Genomic DNA, 19,354 nt, shown 5'->3' on the forward strand with positions numbered 1-19,354 from the left:
ATATATATATATATATATTCTTAAAAAAAATCGAAATATACTATTTTTTTTTAATTATTTTAGTTTTCTTTTAGAGTATATTTGTTTTTCTTAATATATATTTATATTAATTTAAGAATACATTTTTTAAGAATACATTTTTTTAAGAATATATTATTTTAATATTTATTTCTAAGATATATAAATATTTTAAAACTTTTTTTCTAAGATATATAATTTTAGTAATAAAATATTATTTATATTAAAAATATAAATAAGAGGCTAGAAAATACTAGAAGCTAAAGATATATTACTAAATAATACTATAGTTTTTTTTATATACTAAGTACTATCTAGAAGCTTTCTAAGCTTCTAGATTTTTATTAAAGGTATACTTCTTACGTAAAAGCTATAAAGCTATTAAATTATACTAAAGAAAATTTAAAAATATAAAAAATAACTTTTTTATATAATATAGTATTTAAATATATAACTAATATAAAAAAGGTAAAGAAAATAGCTAGAAATTAAATTCTAAACCTCTCTTAGTAAAAAAAATCTAGTAGGGAAAACTAAGAGAAATAGCTTTTATAATCTAGGCCTTTCTAACTAGACTACTTATATTAAATTAAATAACCTTTAAAGATATATTAAAATAAACTAATAATTAAACTTTTTTCTACTCTAATACTAATTATTAAATTAGATAACTCTAGTAGTAAAAATAAGTAATTTATAGTACCTTTCTAATTATTAACTATAATAAAGATATCTTTTCTACTGCTAGACAAAACGTGCTTTAATGCGATTACTTAGTAGTATAGTTTATACTTGGTAGGTAAGCTATAAGCCACACCTTCCCCGCACCTCCGCATACGTCATTCTGAACCATCAGTGCTTGATATAATCAGTTCGACTCATCCACCCTTTACAACACACCTACACCTCCATACCTTACAATTTTCTCATAGCCGAACGACCCGTATCGACTCTCACCAACATGCCTGTCCACGAAGCTGAGGAGTACGCCAGCGGTAGTAAGTAACCAGTTGATCATCTTAACGAAGTGATCGACTGACGAAATAATCTAGGCATTACCGACAAGGTCGCTAAGGAATCTTCCGACAGCAACGCATCTGACCATCCTCTGCATTCCGGTGACACTGGCGCCACGTCCGGTGGTAAAGAAGGGAAGGCTTCTGCTGCGGACCACTCTGCCCCTCCTGTACGCTTTTCCCCTGCAGACGACTTGTATAATATGTGGCACTACGATACTAACTATACGCATTAGGGACCTGTTATGGCAGAAGGGTTGGGCGAGCCAGCTAGCAAGGAGGAGCTTAAAGCGAGGGCCGCTGAGCTGAACAAATAGAAGGCCTAGACTTTCATGATGCAACGAGCGACCAGTAGATTATGATATCATGACCGAATACACAAGTTTATGTTGAACTGAAATGCTTCTGGCCAGTGTTGTGTCCTTAGTATGTAATAGTCCAGGAGTTCCACCACCTCATGGCGGTACTTCTTCGCCCTTCCAATCCCAGCATCTCCCTCTGCCGTTCTCGAGCTCTAAGCCAATAACGACCTCAAGAAGTTTCTGAGCCGCAAATTCTTTCTCGAACAGCTTTTCTTTTCTAACATTTCCCCAAAACTCTTTGCTAAAATCCGTTTTTACTGTCCCGGGATGCAACCCCACTGCCATTGCGTTCCCTGCGCTGGTCGCTTTCAAATGGTTGTCAAACGTCTTGATAATCTGATTTACTGCAGCTTTTGACGCTCGATAGCTGTACCAACCACCCAACCCATTGTCAGAAATACTTCCGACCCGTGCTGACATGGATGTCCAAATAGCTTGTTTGGGAAGCCCGTCGTAGATGTCCATTTCTTTTCCTTCTCGAAATAGCGATGCACTCTTCCGTGGTAGAAACTGGTGGAAGTGCTTGATAGCGAGAAGGGGTCCTATTGAATTGGTCTGGAAAGTGAGAAGCGCGTCGGAAGATGATATTTGAGCTGGTGACTTTTCGGGGAACAGGACACCGGGGATCACCATGGCTAGGTGCAGATGCCATCCTTCTTTCGGAGGGAAATATCGAAAGCAAGTCGAGGCAGCGGAAGATATGGATTCTTCGCCTAGAAATGATAGTCAAGATCAGCTTCAGGAAAAGGATGCAGAGAATATGTATGCACTCACTGCAAAAGTCAAGCTGGATTACCCGCAATCTGTCACTAGCGCCATGTCCAAGTCCTTCTAGTATTCTTTCTCGCGCCTCGTCTGGCTCTGTTCTCGATGTCGCGATGACCGGAGTTCTAGTAGTTTGAAGAATACGTCGAGCAAGGGCTTGACCTATCCCGCGGGACGCAGGGGATACCAACGCCCAAGGTTTGGAAAGAGACATCCTTTTAAATATGTCCCGGCCGTATATGGATTGGGGGTGACTTTTGTATAAAGCATCCCAGAATTGCTGTAATGTATTTCTTGTTGTAAGACGCGAAAATAGCGCACGAGAGGATATTGAGTGACCTGCAAAACAGAATGGATGATGCAATTAGCGGGGAAGGCATGGAGGATCGACCACGACGATCGGAGCCAGGGCCGAGCCGAGCGATTAATTTGATTTTATTTCAACCTCAACTCATCACCATCAAACATTAACTTTTGGATAAAACGGTAGTACTAAGTGGTAGCTACCTCGCGTGCTACAGTCATCATATTACATATCAGCAAAGACAGCAAAAACCAGCACGTATAATTATTCCCTCATGTTCGAAGAGGTAGAATAGCGAAAACGCGACAGACGAACCTTATGGCTTGAAGTAAAAAAATGATTCTGACAAGGCGACCAGCAGTGGCGAGAAAATACTAAAATTGAGAGCAAAAACAACCAGGAAGATTGTCATTGTAAATCAACTGGCAAGCGAAGGTGGGATTATAAACAACGAACAAATCTCTTAAAGCTCCCAATGCCTTCATCAAGAGCCGAAGGGTGAGTGGTGCAGACCAAAGCATAAGGAGCAGCTTGGCTCACACAGCTGATTCCCTTCATTAGAAGCCCCGAAACATCTTTAAAGGTTAGCCTAGGTTCTGTGTGGCTGTTGCCTCATGGGCTTATCTTACACTTACTGGCCCTGGGTAAATAATGAATTTTAAAAGGACAAACACTAAATTGTATACCAGAGCAACATGGTATCACATTGAGAGGTAAAACATCCAGGGCCTTTTGCACCTCCTCATACACGCAGGCTTTTTCACATATTATCGCCATATGACACCCCACGAATATATTGGTGACGCTGTTGCTATTGTTGCTATTGTTGTTGTCGTTGGAATATATGCCTCGGCTATGCTGGGAATCAACGTTGTGTAGCTGCTAATGAGAAATCGTAAGAATAAAGATGCGTGAGGCAACATATTGCAGAAACAAAAGTTGAACATGACCGGCAGCAAGCACAGATGTTCTAGGTAGGTAACAGATTAAAACCCTTTGTCTAGAAGTCAGCATAGGGAACGGACGTTTCATCACCCATTTGACGGGGAGTGATTGCGCTTACCTGCCTCCGTATTGCCTTCTCCCATACTCTTGTTGCTTGAGCTTCCACTCTGTATGTGTCCCAGAATGCCGTCCATATATCCAGCTCCGCTCCACTTCTGATGGGTCAGAACATCGCAACCCGTATCCTTTTCACGCTGCTGGACGAGTTTGACATATGCCAGCATGCCCTCATCTTTGAATGCCTTGGACAGTTCGTTTGTGATCGTTGCATTCGAATGAAGCCCAGCCAGAGAGATAAGCTGCAAGACAAAACCCTCTTTCGCCAGATCCCAGACAAAAGTCTTGAGGCTTTCTTCCGTAAAACCTTGGCCCATCCAGTTGAAACTCGGACTTAGGTTGTACACCAGCTTTTTGCCGGGAACTGCTGTCCTGATGTCTTTGGCGAATCCTGCGGCGAGCTCAACATTCGGTTCTTTGGTTTCCAGCCAGAGAAGATCCGCAAATGGCGCGAATTCAATTGCTCGCTTTGTCGCGGCGGGAAGGCCTGCCTTATAGTGGTAGAAGCCCTCACGCGTGCGCGGGATATCGTGGGACCATACGACAGGGCTTTTGCTGTAGCCATTGGCGAGGCTGCGTCGTTTGGTGAGGGAGAGATTGGGATTCTTCTTAACTTCATGCAGGTAAGAGTCGATGGAATGCTTGGAGGCGGATTCGGATTTCAGATGATTTATTACAGCTGCGAATGAAGTTAGCCCAGTCTCCGTGACAGCTTTACCATCATTCATCAGGAATTGCCGCCTCATCTTACCCTCGTCAAAAGTCACCAGTTTGTGCTTTTTTACCCATTCTGCCTCAAATGCATCGACCTCAGGCCCGCTAGCTCCCCTCAATTCCATCTCTTGAAGCACTTCTGCCAGTGGCTCTGTCTCTTCTGCCACACCGAGTACAAACTCATGATCTCTGACATCAATTACACTAGAGATCAATTTGCCGCTCTCTGAGTCTGTCCGTGCAATTACGAGGTTCTCGCAGCCCATCATGTCCCATTGGAAACGCGCGGCTACCAATCTATTTATGTGCTCACCCACCGGAACCAGGACCTTACCGGCCAAGTGCCCGCACTTCTTTCCACCGTGCAGTTGATCTTCAAAATGGACTGCAGCAGCGCCATTCTCTGCAAATAGCTTTGCCAATTTAACCACCGCTGACAGACCGCCATGGCCAGTATCACCATCGGCAATTATTGGTCGCATGTAGTCAACGTAAGGTGTCCTCTTGCGCTCCGAAGCATCCATTTTGCGGCGGTTGTCGAAATTCTTCCGGTCGTGGAGCTGCTGAGCTTTGAAAAGACGCTGTACTTGATTTGGCACGGTGTTATAAGGGTAGTCACCGAAGTCCGCCGAAACTTCGTTGGTGGTGGTTAGGAGCGAGGAGCAGGCCCAGCCAGAGATGTAAAGGACTTCTTGGTTCGGGGCTTGCTGGGTCATCTGAACCGGATCGATTGCACCCACTGATGGTAAAAACAAATAAATCAGCATTGTATAATCATCACGCAGCTATGGCTAACATGACCAAGCGGGCGTAAATGAAGATGTCAGGATACAACGCACTCGTGTGTACCGGCAGGCCTTGCGAGTGCCTCCCTTCCAGCAAATTGAATAGCTTCCGAGCCATCAAGCTACTTGGGTATGTCTGCTGTAGCGCACCCCGCTTGGCCACAACGTCCTCGGCGGTATAGGGTCGCTTGACATCACGGTATCTCGGCGACGCCCACCATGCCTTCACCTGCTGCACCTGTGCCTCAAATAGCGCATCCTCAGCATCGCCAGCTTTCTCAGCTGTGGATAGAAGCTGGAAGGAATCGGCTGGCAGAACGGTTGAGACGGGGGGAGTGACGGAAGGGAGAGCGGGGGCCATGCGGGACGCCGAAACAAACAATGGACGAGAGAGAGTAGCAGACAGAGGGCGGCGCATGCGGCGCGCAAGCGTGCGCGAGGCGGTTCGCAGCATTTTTGGATGAGCGAAATTTCCAGGGTGTTGTTGTGATGACGAGGTTCAACGGCTTTCAACGGTCCACCCCGCATTCTTTCCGACTGCCGGCAGCCGAGGACCGGATTTAGCGGGGCCCCATACCCCGGTCATGGAACCTCGCCAGCTGTTCTCCTTGCGCCCGCGATGCTTGAGTCCTGCCTCTTCTCCGCTTCCCCGGAGCTCTATTTTGTCTCGTTCTTCTCGTCTCCTCAATTTTCTGCTTTCTCATACTTCACCAGACCCTCGAAAAGCCTCCGACGTACCTAGCGCCGCCTGCTCTGCATACCGTTAAGACCTGTTACAACGTTTGAGCTGGTCAGCAACTTCAGACCCTTAAAAAGGTGTTTATCGGTATATCCGGCTAGGTTTTCCGCGGCCATTCGCACACCTTGGCAGCTACAAAGAGCGTGACGCTATAAACAGTTAACAAACACTACAAAGAAATCAGTACACTATGGCATTGAATGCTCGGACAACCTCGTCAGCTCTGAGACGAGTACAGGTGAGTGTTCCAGCCGCCATCGTGCTGTGTACTCTTAAACTGACGTTAGATTAGCCCTCGACCTTCAAATCGCTCGCCGCTGGTAGACACCAACATCTTGCCGACAACAGATGTATGCTAACGCAGCCGCGCAGTCCGTCCCCGAGAGCCTCTCCGCACCTACGCTTCTACATCTGAGCCAAACCTCAAGGAGACACTCAAGAGAGTTATTCCTGCAAAACGTGAGCTTCTGAAAAGGGTCAAGGCCCATTCGGACAAGAAGCTTGGTGACCTGAAGGTGGAGAATGCCCTTGGTGGCATGAGGTACAAACCACTCGTTGGCGGCAAAATCCTGAATGCTAATGCGGGGACAGAGGCCTCAAGGCCATGATCTGGGAAGGCAGCGTCCTCGACGCCAATGAAGGCATCCGATTTCATGGACGCACAATCAAGGATTGTCAAGCCGAGTTGCCAAAGGGAACTAGTGGAACCGAGATGCTCCCTGAATCCATGTTTTGGTTATTGCTTACTGGAGAGGTGCCGTCGACGAATCAAGTTCGCGTTCTCTCCCGCGAGCTTGCTGCAAAGGCCACTATCCCCAGATTCGTTGAGCAGATGCTCGACAACTTCCCCAAAGACCTACATCCAATGACACAGTTTGCTTGTGCCGTGTCTGCTCTAAATCACGAGTCCAAGTTCGCAAAGATGTACGAGAAGGGCATGAACAAGGCTGATTATTGGGAGCCGACGTTTGACGATGTTATTTCGCTCCTGGCGAAGCTGCCAACCATCGCCGCCAAAATCTATCAGAACGCGTACCGGGGTGGCGGTGCGCTCCCAGCCTCAATCGATCCCGAACAGGATTGGAGCTACAATTTTGCGGCAATGTTGGGGAAGGGCGGTAAAGAACACGAGGGTTTTCAAGATCTTCTCAGATTGTATCTCGCCCTACATGGCGACCACGAGGGCGGCAATGTCTCGGCACATGCTACACACCTCGTAGGCTCAGCGCTCAGCGATCCTTTCCTCTCATATAGCGCAGGATTGCAAGGCCTTGCAGGGCCATTACATGGGCTCGCGGCCCAGGAGGTTTTGCGTTGGATTTTGCAGATGAAGGAATCCATTCCAGCAGACTTCAAGGAGAGCGACATCAAGGACTATTTATGGAGCACTCTCAAGTCTGGCCGTGTCATCCCAGGTTACGGCCATGCCGTACTCAGAAAGCCGGATCCGAGGTTCCAGGCATTGATTGATTTCGCCAGCAGCAGACCGGAGATTGCCAAGAACCCGGTGTTCCAGCTCGTGAAAGCAAACAGCGAGATTGCCCCTGGGGTGCTCACGGAGCATGGCAAGGTGAGAATTCTCCTCATGGCCGGCAGGCGAAATGGCACACTGACAAAGTCGCAGACGAAGAACCCATACCCCAACGTAGACTCCGGGTCTGGTGTGCTTTTTCACCATTACGGCTTCACGGAGACGCTGTACTACACGGCAACGTTTGGTGTCAGCCGCGGGCTGGGCCCGCTTGCGCAGATGGTGTGGGACCGGGCGCTGGGCCTTCCGATCGAGCGGCCGAAGAGCATCAATTTGGCGGGCATCCTAAAGCAGGTCGAGGGGCAGTGATGAGCAGGTTCCGTAGCATTATGTTGAGAGATACCAACGTAGTAGTTATTTCACAGTTCTGCGGTATTGGTCATCCCCACCAGCCCTACGAAGTACGCCGCCTTACCTAGATAGTGTAACGCATGCATGAGTCAGTGGTCCGGCGGCGCCCCGTGGATAGGTTTTCCCGTCTTGCCCCATTCAAAACTCCCGTTAGGTGCGCGTGCTGAAAAACTACGCCCAACGCCGCCCTCCTTCTCCTTCTCCCCTTTCTCTTCGCGCTTTTCTTTTCGTTCCCTCTCCTCTCCTCTCCACTCTCCCCTGCGCGGCATCTTTTCTTCTATCTTCTTTACGGCGCCCTCTGCTGCGCCTCTATCTTTGCCGTCTCTTTGGAGCGAAGGCACGAAAAGTCAGCACCCGCTCCCAAGATACCCGGGCGATGCCCCACCAAGAACCTCCCCCCATGGAGCCCGTTGTTGCCAAAACCGCCGACCCTGCCGCCGCTATCCCGCCTAGCGCCGAGGAGGTCTCCTCGATTCTGAGCACCATCTTCACCAGCAAGACGTCGCAGGCCTCGCTAGACGCTGCTTACGCGCTGACTGGCCTGCTTCAAAACTCGGTCGGTTTCAGAGGTCTCCAGGGCTACGGCATACTCGACGAGGTCAAGAAGGCTGCCACGAACAAAAAAGATGTCGGGCGAAAGGAGGGCGCAATGTTTGCCATCGGTGCTTTGTTCGAGAGGATGCCTCCCCACCAGCGCTTGACTGAGGTCGTCTTCTTGCTGCAAGAAGATGGTCTGGTGGCCCTGTGCTTGGATGCCCTCTCCGACAAAAGCTCGACAATCAAGGAGTCCGCGCAATACGCTCTGGATGCGCTTTTCACCAACCTTAGGGCTGAGTCTCTTGTTGACGGTCTTTTGCCCGCTATAACCAAATACCTTTCCAAGAAGTCCGGAAAATGGCAAGGTTTCGTTGGCGCGTTCGCCCTCATCACTCGCATGGCAGACAAAGCGAAGATTGGCATGGGCAGTCTGGAAGAAGAAACGGAGAAGGATGTTCTCCGTGAGGCTTTGGGCAAGAAGCTCGCCAGCCTCATCCCCATCGTGGAAGATGGTATGCACGACTTGAAGGGCGAAGTTGCCAAACAGGCCGTTAAAGCCATGAACTCTTTGGCTACTCTCCTTCAAAACGACGACATTGCCCCCCGGATGCCTCTGCTCATCAAGTCCATGGAGAACCCTTCTACCGAGACTTTGAACAAGGCCATTCATGCCTTGTCTCAAACTACGTTTGTGGCTATCGTCACTTCTCCCGTCCTTGCGGTCGTGACGCCTCTCCTTGAGCGTGCTCTGAACAACCCTTCGACATCCCAGGAGGTTCTGCGGCAGACCACTGTTGTCGTTGAAAACCTGACCAAGCTTGTGCATGATCCAATCGAGGCGCGCGCTTTCTTGCCCAAGCTTCGACCCGGTGTCCAGGCGGTCAGGGACCGCGCTTCGCTTCCCGAGGTCCGAGAGATCGCAGACCGTGCACTTGAGGTCATCAAGAAGGCTATGGCAGATGACATGGACGCCGCTACTAGCGGCGCCATCTCTCGTGCTGGTCGCGAAGACGTTGCGACGGTCCTTGACAAGGAGATTGCTACCAACGGAGGCCTCCTCAACTACCCCAATGACGACCTAGTGTGGCCTTTCGCTCGCAGCCATATCGCTGAGATGGTCGCGGAAGATGTCAACCAGCGCCAGCTTGAGCGCATCATCCGCTCGATTGAGCCTTACCTGCAGCCTCTTGTCCAGGAAGGTGCTTCTTCGACTATTGCGGCCAACATCCGGCAATACTACGTTGAAGAAGACGAACGCAAGTTCGGAAAGCCCATCCAAGATGATGATGGCGAAGTTGAGATTGTTAATGCCACTTTCTCCTTGGGCTACGGTGGCATGCTTCTGCTCTCCCACACGAACCTGCGTCTGTTGAAGGGTCACCGTTACGGACTTTGTGGTCGCAATGGTGCTGGTAAATCTACTCTCATGAGAAGTATTGCGGAAGGCAAGCTGGAGGGCTTTCCTCCTCAGGACGTCGTCAGGACTTGCTTCGTCGAACACAACCAGGGCGAAGATGCTGATATTAGCATCCTGGAATATTGTGTCAAAGACCCCAAGCTCCAAGGAGAGAGCCGTGAGCGTATCTCTGAGGTTCTCGAAGAGGTTGGTTTCACTTCCGGCCCTGAAGGCCGCCAGGCCCAGAAAGTCGGTTCGCTCTCCGGTGGATGGAAGATGAAGCTGGCCCTTGCTCGGGCTATGTTGATGCGTGCCGATGTTCTGCTTCTGGACGAACCTACCAACCACTTGGACGTTGCCAATATCAAGTGGCTGCAGGAATACCTGAGGAAGCATACTGAGATTACGAGCTTGATCGTCTCCCACGACTCCGGTTTCTTGGATGAGGTCTGCACGGACATCTACCATTATGAGGGCAAGAAGTTGGTTTGCTACAAGGGCAACCTTGCTGCTTTCGTCAAGCAAAAGCCCGAGGCTTCAAGCTATTACACATTGTCCACTTCGAATGTCCAGTTCAAGTTCCCTCCTCCGGGAATCCTGACGGGCGTCAAGTCCATGACTCGGGCCATCCTGCGCATGTCCAACTGTACCTTCACGTACCCTGGCTCCGCAAAGCCATCTTTGCACGATGTGTCTTGCTCGCTTTCTCTCTCCTCCCGCGTGGCCATCATTGGTGCCAACGGTGCCGGCAAGTCTACTCTTATCAAGATCCTTACTGGAGAGTACATCCCTCAGGAGGGCAGAGTTGAGAAACACCCCAATCTCCGTATCGGATACATTAAGCAGCATGCCCTGGAACACGTGGAGATGCACACAGAAAAGACCCCCAACCAATACCTGCAGTGGCGTTACGCCAACGGCGATGACCGTGAGGTCTTGATGAAGCAGACGCGTATCTTGACCGAGGAAGACAAAGCCCAGATGGAGAAGCCCGTCGATATCGGCGATGGTAGGGGTCCGAAGAGGATTGAAGCTCTTATCGGTCGTCAAAAATACAAGAAGAGCTTCCAATACGAAGTGTAAGTGTCCTCACCGATGCATCCACGCAGTCGGCTAACGTGTCCTATAGTAAGTGGGTTGGCCTTCTTCCCAAGTACAACACGATGATTTCGCGTGAGACTCTCACCGAATTGGGTTTCGTCAAGCTCATCCAGGAGTTCGATGATCACGAGGCTTCCCGTGAAGGTTTGGGTTTCCGTCAACTGGAGCCCAAGGTCATTTCCAAGCACTTCGAGGATGTTGGTCTGGATCCAGAGATTGCAAACCACAACCAGATCTCTGGTCTCTCTGGTGGGCAGAAGGTCAAGGTTGTGCTGGCCGGTGCTATGGTAAGTCATATCCAACGTTTGAAGATGTCCTGCGCTACATTTGCGCTTCTGAAACGGCAAATGATCATATGTGCTGACCAAATTTTATAGTGGAACAACCCTCACCTTTTGGTGCTTGACGAGCCCACTAACTTCTTGGACCGTGATTCCATGGGTGGTTTGGCGGTTGCTATCCGTGAGTACAAAGGAGGTGTCGTCATGATTTCTCACAACGAGGAATTCGTTGGTGCCCTCTGCCCTGAGCAGTGGCACGTCGCCGATGGCCGCGTCATTCAGAAAGGCAACGCGGCTATCGACAACAGCCGCTTCGAAGACAGCAAGCCTGCCTCGAGTGTCGCAAGCAGTGTTACGAACAGCGCTGCCCCGAGTGCGGCGACTAGCGAGGCGGAAGGTGACATGAAGTTCAAGGCAAAGAAGAAGAAGAAGATGACGAGGGCGCAGCAAAAGGAGAGGGAAGTGCGCAGGAGGTTGAGGCATATTGAATGGCTTAACTCTCCGAAGGGCACCCCTCACCCCCCGGACACTGATGACGACGCTTAGACGGCATTAAAAGTGCTTTTTTATTGATGGCATTGGCGGAGTTCATGGCGCGTGTGTTAGACTGGTCTACAATGAGGTGATAGAATTCTAGAGATGGCCTTTTGATTAGTAGTGGTGGCACACGGATTCCGAATCACGGTATCTTGAATAGACTGGCTGTTTTTATGAGTGTTGTTCTGTCGATCCCTCCTGCTTCGTCGAGCTCCCCGCAAGTCAACTGCGTACCAGATATGTCATATATGCACAAGAGCTCTGCAGCAGTTCCATGTGACTGCCGCAGATCTATCTGGCCAACGCATCTGAAAAGAATGATCTGACGCAAACCAGACCCACTTGCCACTGGACCCTGGCTTCCTATTAATACCGTGACACTGTTGAAAAGGAGGCTTCTTTTCTACGTCTGTTTCGCCCCCAACACATAGCAATAGCGGAGATATCCTGCACTCCATTCATCACACCGCATCGTGGCTTTTGCGCCTGATACACACCGCTAGAAGCAATCAGTACAGATAGAGCCCCCCGAGGAAATTCGAGCCAAATCATATCACCGCCATCAACATGTGTCAAAAAACACGCTACACGTACTCGTGCGGCCATCGCGACATCAACATTAAATTTTGCCGCTACAAGTGCTATCTCATTACACACCCAGAATGGGCATTTCATTTCGATGCCCCAGACGACGACAATCGCATTTGCCCCGACTCCTCTTACGTCGTACCTGACGCGTCGCTGTCTTCTTTTTCGCTTGAGAATCCGGGACCTTTATCTGCTGCCAACGGCGACGTCGCGGTACCGGCCATGGAGACGACGCGGAGCAGAAGTAACAGCGATAGTGACGGTATCGAGACGGTTATCATCCGCCGTTGCGGCTGGTGTCCAGAGTGTGAGGACACTGACTGGGGCGATGCGTCAGATGCTGGTGAATGGAGAACTTTCCAGCAGTGCAGGAGGCCTGGCTCAGGCGGAAATGGGCTGAGAGAACAAGGACTTGGCGGGCTAGAGACGCCGGCAAGGGTCATTGAGAGACGGACAGGAGTGGTGAGGAGGGTGAGTGATGCTGCAACGCGGGCCATGTGGGGTGGGTTGAGAAACATGATTCGGTTTGGTGGCATGGGAAGGCCGTGAGAGCAAGCGGAAGAACAATCCTTATGTTCGGGCGTTCGAATTTTGGTCGATGCTTGCGACGGAAGCCGGTAGTGGGAATTGTTAGTCCATGACGAATGAATGATTGTACGAAATAGAATGAAGATCTTGCATACTGTTATGTTCAGGATGGCTCCCCAGTTGAGATATTGTGATGTCAAGCATTAGGCTTTCTCCCCTTTGCCATGAACACCGTCTTCATAACAGTTTCCTTCATCTCCAAGACCGCCTTTTCAGGGAAGACACTGAGCCCAAAATCCACCAGTCCTGCCTCTTCGAACAGACTTCGCATTCCCGGTTCATCAAAACCAAAAACCCGGACGTTGTCCTGCAGCTCTTTAGGGACTTCTTCGTGGGGTTTGCCTAGAAGATCGATGATGAAGAGTACACCACCGGGCCTCAAGCGTTTAACAAGGCGTTTGGTGGCTAGTAGAATGTCTTCAAAATGGTGAAATCCGAGACCCACAGCAGCTATGTCAAAGCCGTAAAGGGATTGGTCGGACAGACGACCATCCGGCTCGCTGCTGGTGAGATCACCAACAATCGCAGACATTTGAGAGGGAGTAAGGCCAGCGGCACTTGCATTAGTGTTGAACTTCTCAACCATGTTTGGCGATAGGTCTATGCCGCGAATAGTTGTCACATGGGAACCGAGAGCCTGTAAGGTCCCCATTAGTGAATTTATCGACGACTTATGAGGGAGAGACATACTCGAGAGATCAGACCAGTGCCGCAAGCATAATCAAGAAGACGGACGTCTTTATCAGAGCTGCCAGGCTGTGCCCACTCCACATCAAGCCAATCAAGGCGGTCGCGGATTGCCTGAGTGAGCATGGAATTCATTTTCTTTTGCCATGGTATGGCGTCGTACTCTGAAGCAAGCTTACTACAGATAAGGTCAATCGCTGCTTTGGGTAGTGGTTGATGCGCACTTACTCGAAGCGGTTGCGATTTGCCTCCGTGAAACTCATTCTGGCGTAGTGGATGATGAAGTGAACTATACTCAACAGCACCTTTACGGCAGATTGTGAAGCTTTATAATGGTGCATCAGAAGGAAGACATGAATAATAAGTTTCCGGGGAAATCCCCGATTGGCCAGGACACACGCTGAACGGAAACTAAACGGAATCTAAACTTCTAATATTCTCCGCAGCTTAGAATGGTGTCACGGAAGAGGGGCTTGTGTCAGCATCCGTATCCCTCTTGTTCACTTTTAGTTGCTGCAAACGCAGACCTTCGGCTCGTTTTCGTTCTCTCCGCGTTGCAGCATCCTCCCAGTCCGGAGCATTCTTCTTTCCTTTTGGGGCCTTGCTGGTCGGGCTGTTACCTGCGGACTCGAGGAGCTGCTTCTTGAATCTTGCAATTCGATCCGTGTTAACTTGGAATCTCTCATTGGCTAGTTCTACCAGACCGTGTAGATATGGCCCATCCACAACTGGGATCAGCTCTCCGTCTTCATCCTGGTATCCAATGACAGAGTCAAAAGCAAGGCCAATGGAACGCACTGCTACCATTGGAGTTACGCTTCCATCGGCGTTCCTGGTTAGGCTGACAGAACCACTTTCCCTGAACCCAGCTTGCAGGGCCGCGGAGAGTACTCTTTGGGCATCCTCGAGCGACGCGGTAAACAGGTGCAGAATCTAAGAGCAATCAGAACCCTGAACCCACAGGGAAGGGTTGCAATCATACCATAGCCTCAAACTTAAGATGAACGTATCGTCGTCCTGGTTGGTGCTTGAGAGGCTGTTGACCCTTGGAGCTTTTCAGGCCAAAAAGATCATAGAAACGGATATCCTCAGCATTGTCCGGTATCCTGATGGGATCATGAGACACAAAAAGCCATTGCCCCCCGCCTTTACCCCCTGGTCCGGCGATGCTCTGCTCTTGAGATACTTCTTCTTGGGACTTGGCGCTGCCGGCTGCCAGCTTTTTCTTGCCCTCGAGGAAGGCGCTTATTCGACCCGCGCAGCTGCTGGTGGTAACAAGGCCATCAATTTCATTGATTTCATCAATCAACGTGCGAATGCCCTCGTCGATGGTGCCTTTCGGAGACAAGTCATTGTATGCCTCAGCTGGCTGGTTGAGCTGTTGCAGAATCTTCTGCTTCTTTGCTTGGAAAGCGGACGTCATGGCGCCCAGAGGATAACGCAAAGATGCAGCTCGCGGTGGTGTCGTCTCAGGGGGGTCACCTGCTCATAGGATTGGGAAGTGGAATTTGGGACGGGATGGTCAACGCGTATGCGCGCACCGGCGCGCCAAAGTGCGTCATTCGTCGCTTAGGGGAACAATGTACCAGGATCCTCAAAGCTTCCAGCTCGGAGCTCCATCCCGTGCAAACAGCCTCAGAACCCCCCAAACTAAACTTTTGCACGACATGGCGCGGCGATCGCTTCGAAGGCCGGGAACTTCAGTCTCTCGTTGCTCCTCCAAGAGAGCTCTTTCGCCCAAATCCACGCCGACGCGGCAAGCGAAGCGGGCCAAGGCACAAGGCAGCTCCAAAGCGACGCCCGCAAAGAGCAAGTATTTCGAGCATCCGTCCGACAGCGAAGAGAAAGGCCAAGAACAGCCGGATACGTCGTCTGCCGAAGAGCATTCCGACCACGAGGATGAAGACCCCGCTGCTGCCGAATCGCCCTACGAGAGCGACGCATGTCCCTCGGGCGAAGACGAAAAGCCAAAGAAAAGGGGAAGGCCAAAGAAATCAGGCTCTAGTTCCATCAAACCAGCGGCTAGCAAAGGAAAGGAGTTGTGGAGAGCTGGGGCCGAGTTGGATATTGAACCTGGTACTCAGCTGATTATCAAAAAGCCCAAAGCCCGGGAAGCTGGAAAGACGCCGTATACAGACGACACGATCCACCCGAACACTCTGCTTTTCCTACGCGATTTGGCCGAGAATAATGACCGGGAGTGGCTTAAGAGTTAGTATTTACTTGAGCTCCGCTCAGAATGTCTTCTGCTGCACGCCAAGCATCGCCCAGTTTTAACTCTCCGAAAGCTACCGGCCGCAAGAGAGCGTTGGACACGTGTCATGCGTGCTTGAGCGGCTAGGCCATGAATATGCGTATTCTGAGCGCGGATCAAAAAAAGCTAACGTACTGTGATAATCTGCAGTGCATGATCCCGACTACCGAACATCCCTGAAAGATTTCAATTCATTCGTTGAACGACTCACGGAGAAAGTCATTGAGGCAGACGAGACCATCCCTGAGCTACCGATCAAAGACGTCGTGAGTGTGCAGATTTCCGAGACCATTCGAGACCCACTGTTGACATGTGCTGTACAGGTCTTTCGTATCTACAGGGACATCAGGTTTAGCTCTGACCCAACACCGTACAAGGTCGGCTAATCCCGCTCCTTCATATGCAAGATCCACATTTAACCATCACTAGACATATTTCTCCGCAGCCTGGTTTGCCCCCGTGCATTTCAATGGTGTAACATTGAACTGAGTCCGTCACAGGTCTCGGACAGGCCGAAAAGGGCCATATGCTGCGTACTACGTTCAGGTTCAACCTGGTGGCAGTTATGTCGGTAAGGCACCTACTCTTTTGTCATTCCCCAATCACACGACACGGGAGAGCAATAGGCGGACAGAGTGCGGGAAGTCGACAAGGATCATCCGCGACAAGGTTGCAGAGCGCATGGTCAATTCCAAATGAGCCGCAAAACCCGCCGTGGCTCCGAGGCTATACGGCTACTGTTGTGCAACAAGGCTGTTCGAGACTGTTACGCAGACGACCACTGGACCATGCCACCATGTTCAAAATCTACGCGCTGTCAGACATTTCCACGCTACGTCTGAGACCGTATGGGGTCAAGCCAGTGTTGGCGGTGGATTTCCAGTGCCAGGCTGCGTCGACGTCGTGGAACCCATTCCAGACTGGAGATCCAGCAATGAACCGCTCAATCAGAGAAGCATTGCAGGAGAATACCAGAGGTCAGCAGGTGATAAGGACCGGACACTGGGCAGCCGTACAGTACGCAGTGCGACAACTCTGCCGTCATCAACCAGCCGCCTTCCACGGTCACATTTATGCTTCGCTTCGTCGGCATGGGCGAATATAGTAACGCGGTAACATCTGCGGTTGAATCCGATTGGGGCTAGAACTGTTTGTAGCAAAACCTGGGTCATACGCAGGCGTTTCTGCCGAGCGTACGGCCATGGAAGGTTGAGCCTGCACGAGTCCATCCGGAGCTGCGACTGCGTAAGCGCACTCTGGAAACTGCGCACCCTCCCGAACTTGTATCCTCGTTGGGACCCGCGGTCACACGGCAAAGGTTTTCTAGTCGTTTGAATGCGGTTCCAAATCAAGCCGATCTACGCGGAGTACCTGTGGCAGCTGCCACTCCAGTCAATTGTCAGCTTGTCCTCTAATGGCGAAACGGGCTCGATAAAACGATAACGATGTTTTGGTCCTCTTCAGGAGGATTGCTGGAATGATACTCGGCTGGAAATGGTTTTGGGGAAGCAGTCGACAGAACCGACACACTGTCGGTGGAAAACCAGTTTGGTTTCTCGCCCCCCCCCCCCCCCCTAGACCAGCCGGTAAAGTTGATGAACACGAACAATACCTGGCATCAAAGCGTCTTACTGGAGTCCCAGCCCCACCAAGCAGCCTGCACAGCGGCCCGTTGTGCATTGTAGCGGCTGCACGCTTCTTCAAGCCCAAGATCCCACGTTGCTTCCGGACGCCTAGATCCGGTCTACACGTATGTCTTATCAGGACCGATACCAACAAATGACTGACGGCTGCAAAAAGCCGTTGCGACCAAAGATAGGCCCGCATCTGCTTTTTGAGCGGCGAGAGCGGCACCTGGCGTCGCAAGGCGGGCGTGTGGAACCGTTGTTACACCCGCAGCAAACCGCTTCAGAACGCCATAGCCGCCGTCCCGTTGTCCGCAAATCTTGACGGGTGGTTGCTTGGTCGCACGAAGATCGTGTTTCACTGACGGATTGTTGAATTAGGTGGCGGACTCTGGATGCCCGCAGCACCCAGTCTTCAGCGACTGCGACGCAACATCGACACACGGCCGCATGAGATCAAACGAGTCTTGACCGACGCGGGAATCCGGGAAGAGTTCTTTGACGGGATTGAGGATGACGAGAAGGAAGCGGTTCGGGCTTTTGTCAAGCAGAACGCGGAGAGCGCACTCAAGACAAGGTTAGTCTGGATTTCACGTCACCTGCACCTGCACGCCCTCTCGTCTCCCCCATATGCAAGGACAAAGGAAGCACCACGCCGGCTCGCCGGCTCGCCGTCTCGTAGGGCGAAGGGTTTGGGCGGCGGAAGACGCTAAGCGCCAGGCTGCCGCAAGAAAGGAAGGGGCAAACGCGCGTAACCGGCGCACCCCTCGCTCATCTATCTACCACACCAGGGGCCAGACTTGCGGTGAGGACAAGCTGCAAGCAGAGGAAGACTTGGGTACAGCGAGGCGATTGGCCTCGCGGGGGAGATGAGGGCGACTCTAGCCTGGGCGACTAGCACGAAGCCACCAATTTGATACGGCACCAACGGTAGCAGGCTGGGAGCGGACGGGTCGAGAGGCCGGCTGCGGCCATGGGTCGTCATGGATGATGGATGGGCTAACGTGGGCCTCGGCAGGCCGCAGGGCTACGACAAGGAGCACCGCGACGTGGAGCTGCTGCGGCTGCGCAGCTTCAGCATCGGGCGACGGGTGAGCGACGGCGTCGTGGAGGGGCCGGGCGGGCTGGCGCGCATCGCGGGGCTGCTGGCGAGGCTTGGGCCGTTTGTATGTTACCTGTCTCTTTCCTCTGGCGACGGGCTTTGCAGGCTGACGGCGCAGATCACGTACCTCAACGGCGTAGTCATGCCCGACTGAGTTGTCCACTGGGGCCGGGGGAGGGCCGGAGGGGGCGGATTGCGCGCAGCAAGAATCGGGCACGTGACCTGGGTGGCTGGCGGGGGGAGGCCAAAGTTTAAACCGGGATGTGCGATTTGGATGCCCGTGAAGAAAAAAGCTTACTGTGCAGCAGCACCAGGGCCGGGCCGCGCGAGTGGGAATATGGGAAGGAAGGGACCTAGGGTGCGCCTGCCCTCTTGGTAGTTTTTAGCCATCCACTCTTTCCTTTGCATCATCCATGTCATCCACATCCATCCATCCATCCATCCATCCATCCATCCATGTCCATGTCCATCACCACCCACCGTCATGCCCGCATCATGCCCGCTGCCCGCTGCCCGCTGCCCGCTGTGCCCGCTGTGCCCGCTGTGCCCGCCCGCACAAGCACGCAAGCAAGTACAAGTACAATGCCTCCATCTCGTCCCACCTCTCCCACGTGGATGGCGCGAACCTCAGCGCGCACACGGCCCGTCGCGACGCGGCACAGCGACGGGCTGATCTTCTGACCTGGCACAGCCACGGTGCGCCGATCCAGCCGGGCTAGCATAATTTTCTGCTCCACGTCGGGCTTTTTCCACGGGCGAGATGCGGGCCCGGCAGCCCTACTATCGGCACCAAGGCCGCATCCCGCTGGCCACGTAACTGGCGACACCTGACGTGCGGCACTTACGTACGGCCCGGCCCTGGGACAGCGACGTAACGCGCGGGCAGAGTTTTGTGCTTGCCACGCGACACGGCTTCTCCGCTCCCTGCGATGCTTCCTGGCGGTGATCTGACCACGAGCAGCGCGCGCACACGGCATCGCCCGCCGTGCCAGCTGCTAGTGGGAAGCACCC

The 19,354-nt window shown here is 51.7% G+C and overlaps 10 protein-coding genes across 10 annotated transcripts; 5 read left to right on the forward strand and 5 right to left on the reverse strand.

Annotated features, from left to right (window-relative positions):
* The first annotated feature begins 884 nt into the window (after positions 1 to 884).
* K452DRAFT_260260 (uncharacterized protein) lies at positions 885 to 1,376 on the forward strand. Its single transcript, XM_033538526.1, has 3 exons — positions 885 to 1,016; positions 1,071 to 1,204; positions 1,271 to 1,376. Exons 1-3 carry the CDS (start codon positions 980 to 982, stop codon positions 1,349 to 1,351), a joined length of 252 nt encoding a protein of 83 aa, XP_033391405.1. The 5' UTR covers positions 885 to 979; the 3' UTR covers positions 1,352 to 1,376.
* Positions 1,377 to 1,489: 113 nt separating this feature from the next.
* On the reverse strand, positions 1,490 to 2,375 carry K452DRAFT_238870 (uncharacterized protein; the record flags this gene model as incomplete). The annotated part of the gene is made up of 2 exons (XM_033537684.1): positions 1,490 to 2,109; positions 2,171 to 2,375. The coding sequence occupies 2 exons, from the start codon at positions 2,373 to 2,375 to the stop codon at positions 1,490 to 1,492; spliced, it is 825 nt and encodes a 274-aa protein (XP_033391406.1).
* An 871-nt stretch (positions 2,376 to 3,246) lies between these two features.
* On the reverse strand, positions 3,247 to 5,506 carry K452DRAFT_260264 (uncharacterized protein). The gene is made up of 4 exons (XM_033538527.1): positions 5,081 to 5,506; positions 4,279 to 4,980; positions 3,529 to 4,206; positions 3,247 to 3,459 (listed from the first exon to the last, which is right to left on the reverse strand). The coding sequence occupies exons 1-4, from the start codon at positions 5,478 to 5,480 to the stop codon at positions 3,452 to 3,454; spliced, it is 1,788 nt and encodes a 595-aa protein (XP_033391407.1). The 5' UTR covers positions 5,481 to 5,506; the 3' UTR covers positions 3,247 to 3,451.
* Positions 5,507 to 5,643: 137 nt separating this feature from the next.
* Positions 5,644 to 7,690, forward strand: K452DRAFT_260268 (uncharacterized protein). The gene is made up of 5 exons (XM_033538528.1): positions 5,644 to 6,003; positions 6,058 to 6,085; positions 6,138 to 6,306; positions 6,357 to 7,335; positions 7,390 to 7,690. The coding sequence occupies exons 1-5, from the start codon at positions 5,956 to 5,958 to the stop codon at positions 7,603 to 7,605; spliced, it is 1,440 nt and encodes a 479-aa protein (XP_033391408.1). The 5' UTR covers positions 5,644 to 5,955; the 3' UTR covers positions 7,606 to 7,690.
* Positions 7,691 to 7,812: 122 nt separating this feature from the next.
* Positions 7,813 to 11,677, forward strand: K452DRAFT_260270 (uncharacterized protein). The gene is made up of 3 exons (XM_033538529.1): positions 7,813 to 10,659; positions 10,710 to 10,968; positions 11,059 to 11,677. Exons 1-3 carry the CDS (start codon positions 8,024 to 8,026, stop codon positions 11,506 to 11,508), a joined length of 3,345 nt encoding a protein of 1,114 aa, XP_033391409.1. The 5' UTR covers positions 7,813 to 8,023; the 3' UTR covers positions 11,509 to 11,677.
* A 229-nt stretch (positions 11,678 to 11,906) lies between these two features.
* On the reverse strand, positions 11,907 to 12,902 carry K452DRAFT_165984 (uncharacterized protein). The gene is made up of 2 exons (XM_033535722.1): positions 12,777 to 12,902; positions 11,907 to 12,707 (listed from the first exon to the last, which is right to left on the reverse strand). The coding sequence occupies exon 2, from the start codon at positions 12,621 to 12,623 to the stop codon at positions 12,219 to 12,221; it is 405 nt and encodes a 134-aa protein (XP_033391410.1). The 5' UTR covers positions 12,624 to 12,707; positions 12,777 to 12,902; the 3' UTR covers positions 11,907 to 12,218.
* On the reverse strand, positions 12,812 to 13,625 carry K452DRAFT_303354 (uncharacterized protein; the record flags this gene model as incomplete). Its single annotated transcript, XM_033542710.1, has 3 exons — positions 12,812 to 13,312; positions 13,366 to 13,540; positions 13,591 to 13,625. The coding sequence occupies 3 exons, from the start codon at positions 13,623 to 13,625 to the stop codon at positions 12,812 to 12,814; spliced, it is 711 nt and encodes a 236-aa protein (XP_033391411.1).
* On the reverse strand, positions 13,467 to 14,867 carry K452DRAFT_322902 (uncharacterized protein). The gene is made up of 3 exons (XM_033544572.1): positions 14,345 to 14,867; positions 13,591 to 14,295; positions 13,467 to 13,540 (listed from the first exon to the last, which is right to left on the reverse strand). Exons 1-2 carry the CDS (start codon positions 14,783 to 14,785, stop codon positions 13,810 to 13,812), a joined length of 927 nt encoding a protein of 308 aa, XP_033391412.1. The 5' UTR covers positions 14,786 to 14,867; the 3' UTR covers positions 13,467 to 13,540; positions 13,591 to 13,809.
* A 123-nt stretch (positions 14,868 to 14,990) lies between these two features.
* Positions 14,991 to 18,714, forward strand: K452DRAFT_293012 (uncharacterized protein). The gene is made up of 8 exons (XM_033541481.1): positions 14,991 to 15,573; positions 15,767 to 15,882; positions 15,940 to 15,993; positions 16,046 to 16,065; positions 16,117 to 16,187; positions 17,623 to 17,818; positions 18,260 to 18,407; positions 18,462 to 18,714. Exons 1-8 carry the CDS (start codon positions 15,030 to 15,032, stop codon positions 18,495 to 18,497), a joined length of 1,185 nt encoding a protein of 394 aa, XP_033391413.1. The 5' UTR covers positions 14,991 to 15,029; the 3' UTR covers positions 18,498 to 18,714.
* K452DRAFT_293016 (uncharacterized protein) lies at positions 18,675 to 19,264 on the forward strand. Its single transcript, XM_033541482.1, has one exon. It carries the CDS (start codon positions 18,800 to 18,802, stop codon positions 19,022 to 19,024), a length of 225 nt encoding a protein of 74 aa, XP_033391414.1. The 5' UTR covers positions 18,675 to 18,799; the 3' UTR covers positions 19,025 to 19,264.
* Positions 19,265 to 19,354: the final 90 nt, after the last annotated feature.

The sequence above is a fragment of the Aplosporella prunicola genome (assembly GCF_010093885.1).
Source record: "Aplosporella prunicola CBS 121167 unplaced genomic scaffold K452scaffold_85, whole genome shotgun sequence".
Classification (NCBI taxonomy): domain Eukaryota; kingdom Fungi; phylum Ascomycota; class Dothideomycetes; order Botryosphaeriales; family Aplosporellaceae; genus Aplosporella; species Aplosporella prunicola.

What these genes read in the sequence shown, in the direction of transcription:
- K452DRAFT_260268 (XM_033538528.1), top strand. Translation starts at nt 5,956, where the DNA reads ATGGCATTGAATGCTCGGACAACCTCGTCAGCTCTGAGACGAGTACAG. An exon ending in CTTCAAATCGCTCGCCGCTG is followed by an intron (nt 6,086 to 6,137) that starts GTAGACACCAAC and finishes GCAGCCGCGCAG; the next exon opens with TCCGTCCCCGAGAGCCTCTC. An exon ending in AATGCCCTTGGTGGCATGAG is followed by an intron (nt 6,307 to 6,356) that starts GTACAAACCACT and finishes ATGCGGGGACAG; the next exon opens with AGGCCTCAAGGCCATGATCT.
- K452DRAFT_260264 (XM_033538527.1), bottom strand. Translation starts at nt 5,480, where the DNA reads ATGCTGCGAACCGCCTCGCGCACGCTTGCGCGCCGCATGCGCCGCCCT. An exon ending in AGGCCTGCCGGTACACACGA is followed by an intron (nt 4,981 to 5,080) that starts GTGCGTTGTATC and finishes TTTTACCATCAG; the next exon opens with TGGGTGCAATCGATCCGGTT. An exon ending in ACTGGTGACTTTTGACGAGG is followed by an intron (nt 4,207 to 4,278) that starts GTAAGATGAGGC and finishes CTTCATTCGCAG; the next exon opens with CTGTAATAAATCATCTGAAA.
- K452DRAFT_293012 (XM_033541481.1), top strand. Translation starts at nt 15,030, where the DNA reads ATGGCGCGGCGATCGCTTCGAAGGCCGGGAACTTCAGTCTCTCGTTGC. An exon ending in CTGACCCAACACCGTACAAG is followed by an intron (nt 15,994 to 16,045) that starts GTCGGCTAATCC and finishes AACCATCACTAG; the next exon opens with ACATATTTCTCCGCAGCCTG. An exon ending in TGGCGAGGCTTGGGCCGTTT is followed by an intron (nt 18,408 to 18,461) that starts GTATGTTACCTG and finishes CTGACGGCGCAG; the next exon opens with ATCACGTACCTCAACGGCGT.
- K452DRAFT_260260 (XM_033538526.1), top strand. Translation starts at nt 980, where the DNA reads ATGCCTGTCCACGAAGCTGAGGAGTACGCCAGCGGTA. An exon ending in TGAGGAGTACGCCAGCGGTA is followed by an intron (nt 1,017 to 1,070) that starts GTAAGTAACCAG and finishes GAAATAATCTAG; the next exon opens with GCATTACCGACAAGGTCGCT. An exon ending in CGGACCACTCTGCCCCTCCT is followed by an intron (nt 1,205 to 1,270) that starts GTACGCTTTTCC and finishes TATACGCATTAG; the next exon opens with GGACCTGTTATGGCAGAAGG.
- K452DRAFT_165984 (XM_033535722.1), bottom strand. Translation starts at nt 12,623, where the DNA reads ATGCCACCAAACCGAATCATGTTTCTCAACCCACCCCACATGGCCCGC.
- K452DRAFT_260270 (XM_033538529.1), top strand. Translation starts at nt 8,024, where the DNA reads ATGCCCCACCAAGAACCTCCCCCCATGGAGCCCGTTGTTGCCAAAACC. An exon ending in AAGAGCTTCCAATACGAAGT is followed by an intron (nt 10,660 to 10,709) that starts GTAAGTGTCCTC and finishes CGTGTCCTATAG; the next exon opens with TAAGTGGGTTGGCCTTCTTC. An exon ending in TTGTGCTGGCCGGTGCTATG is followed by an intron (nt 10,969 to 11,058) that starts GTAAGTCATATC and finishes CAAATTTTATAG; the next exon opens with TGGAACAACCCTCACCTTTT.
- K452DRAFT_322902 (XM_033544572.1), bottom strand. Translation starts at nt 14,785, where the DNA reads ATGACGTCCGCTTTCCAAGCAAAGAAGCAGAAGATTCTGCAACAGCTC. An exon ending in ATCTTAAGTTTGAGGCTATG is followed by an intron (nt 14,296 to 14,344) that starts GTATGATTGCAA and finishes GATTGCTCTTAG; the next exon opens with ATTCTGCACCTGTTTACCGC.
- K452DRAFT_293016 (XM_033541482.1), top strand. Translation starts at nt 18,800, where the DNA reads ATGTCCATGTCCATCACCACCCACCGTCATGCCCGCATCATGCCCGCT.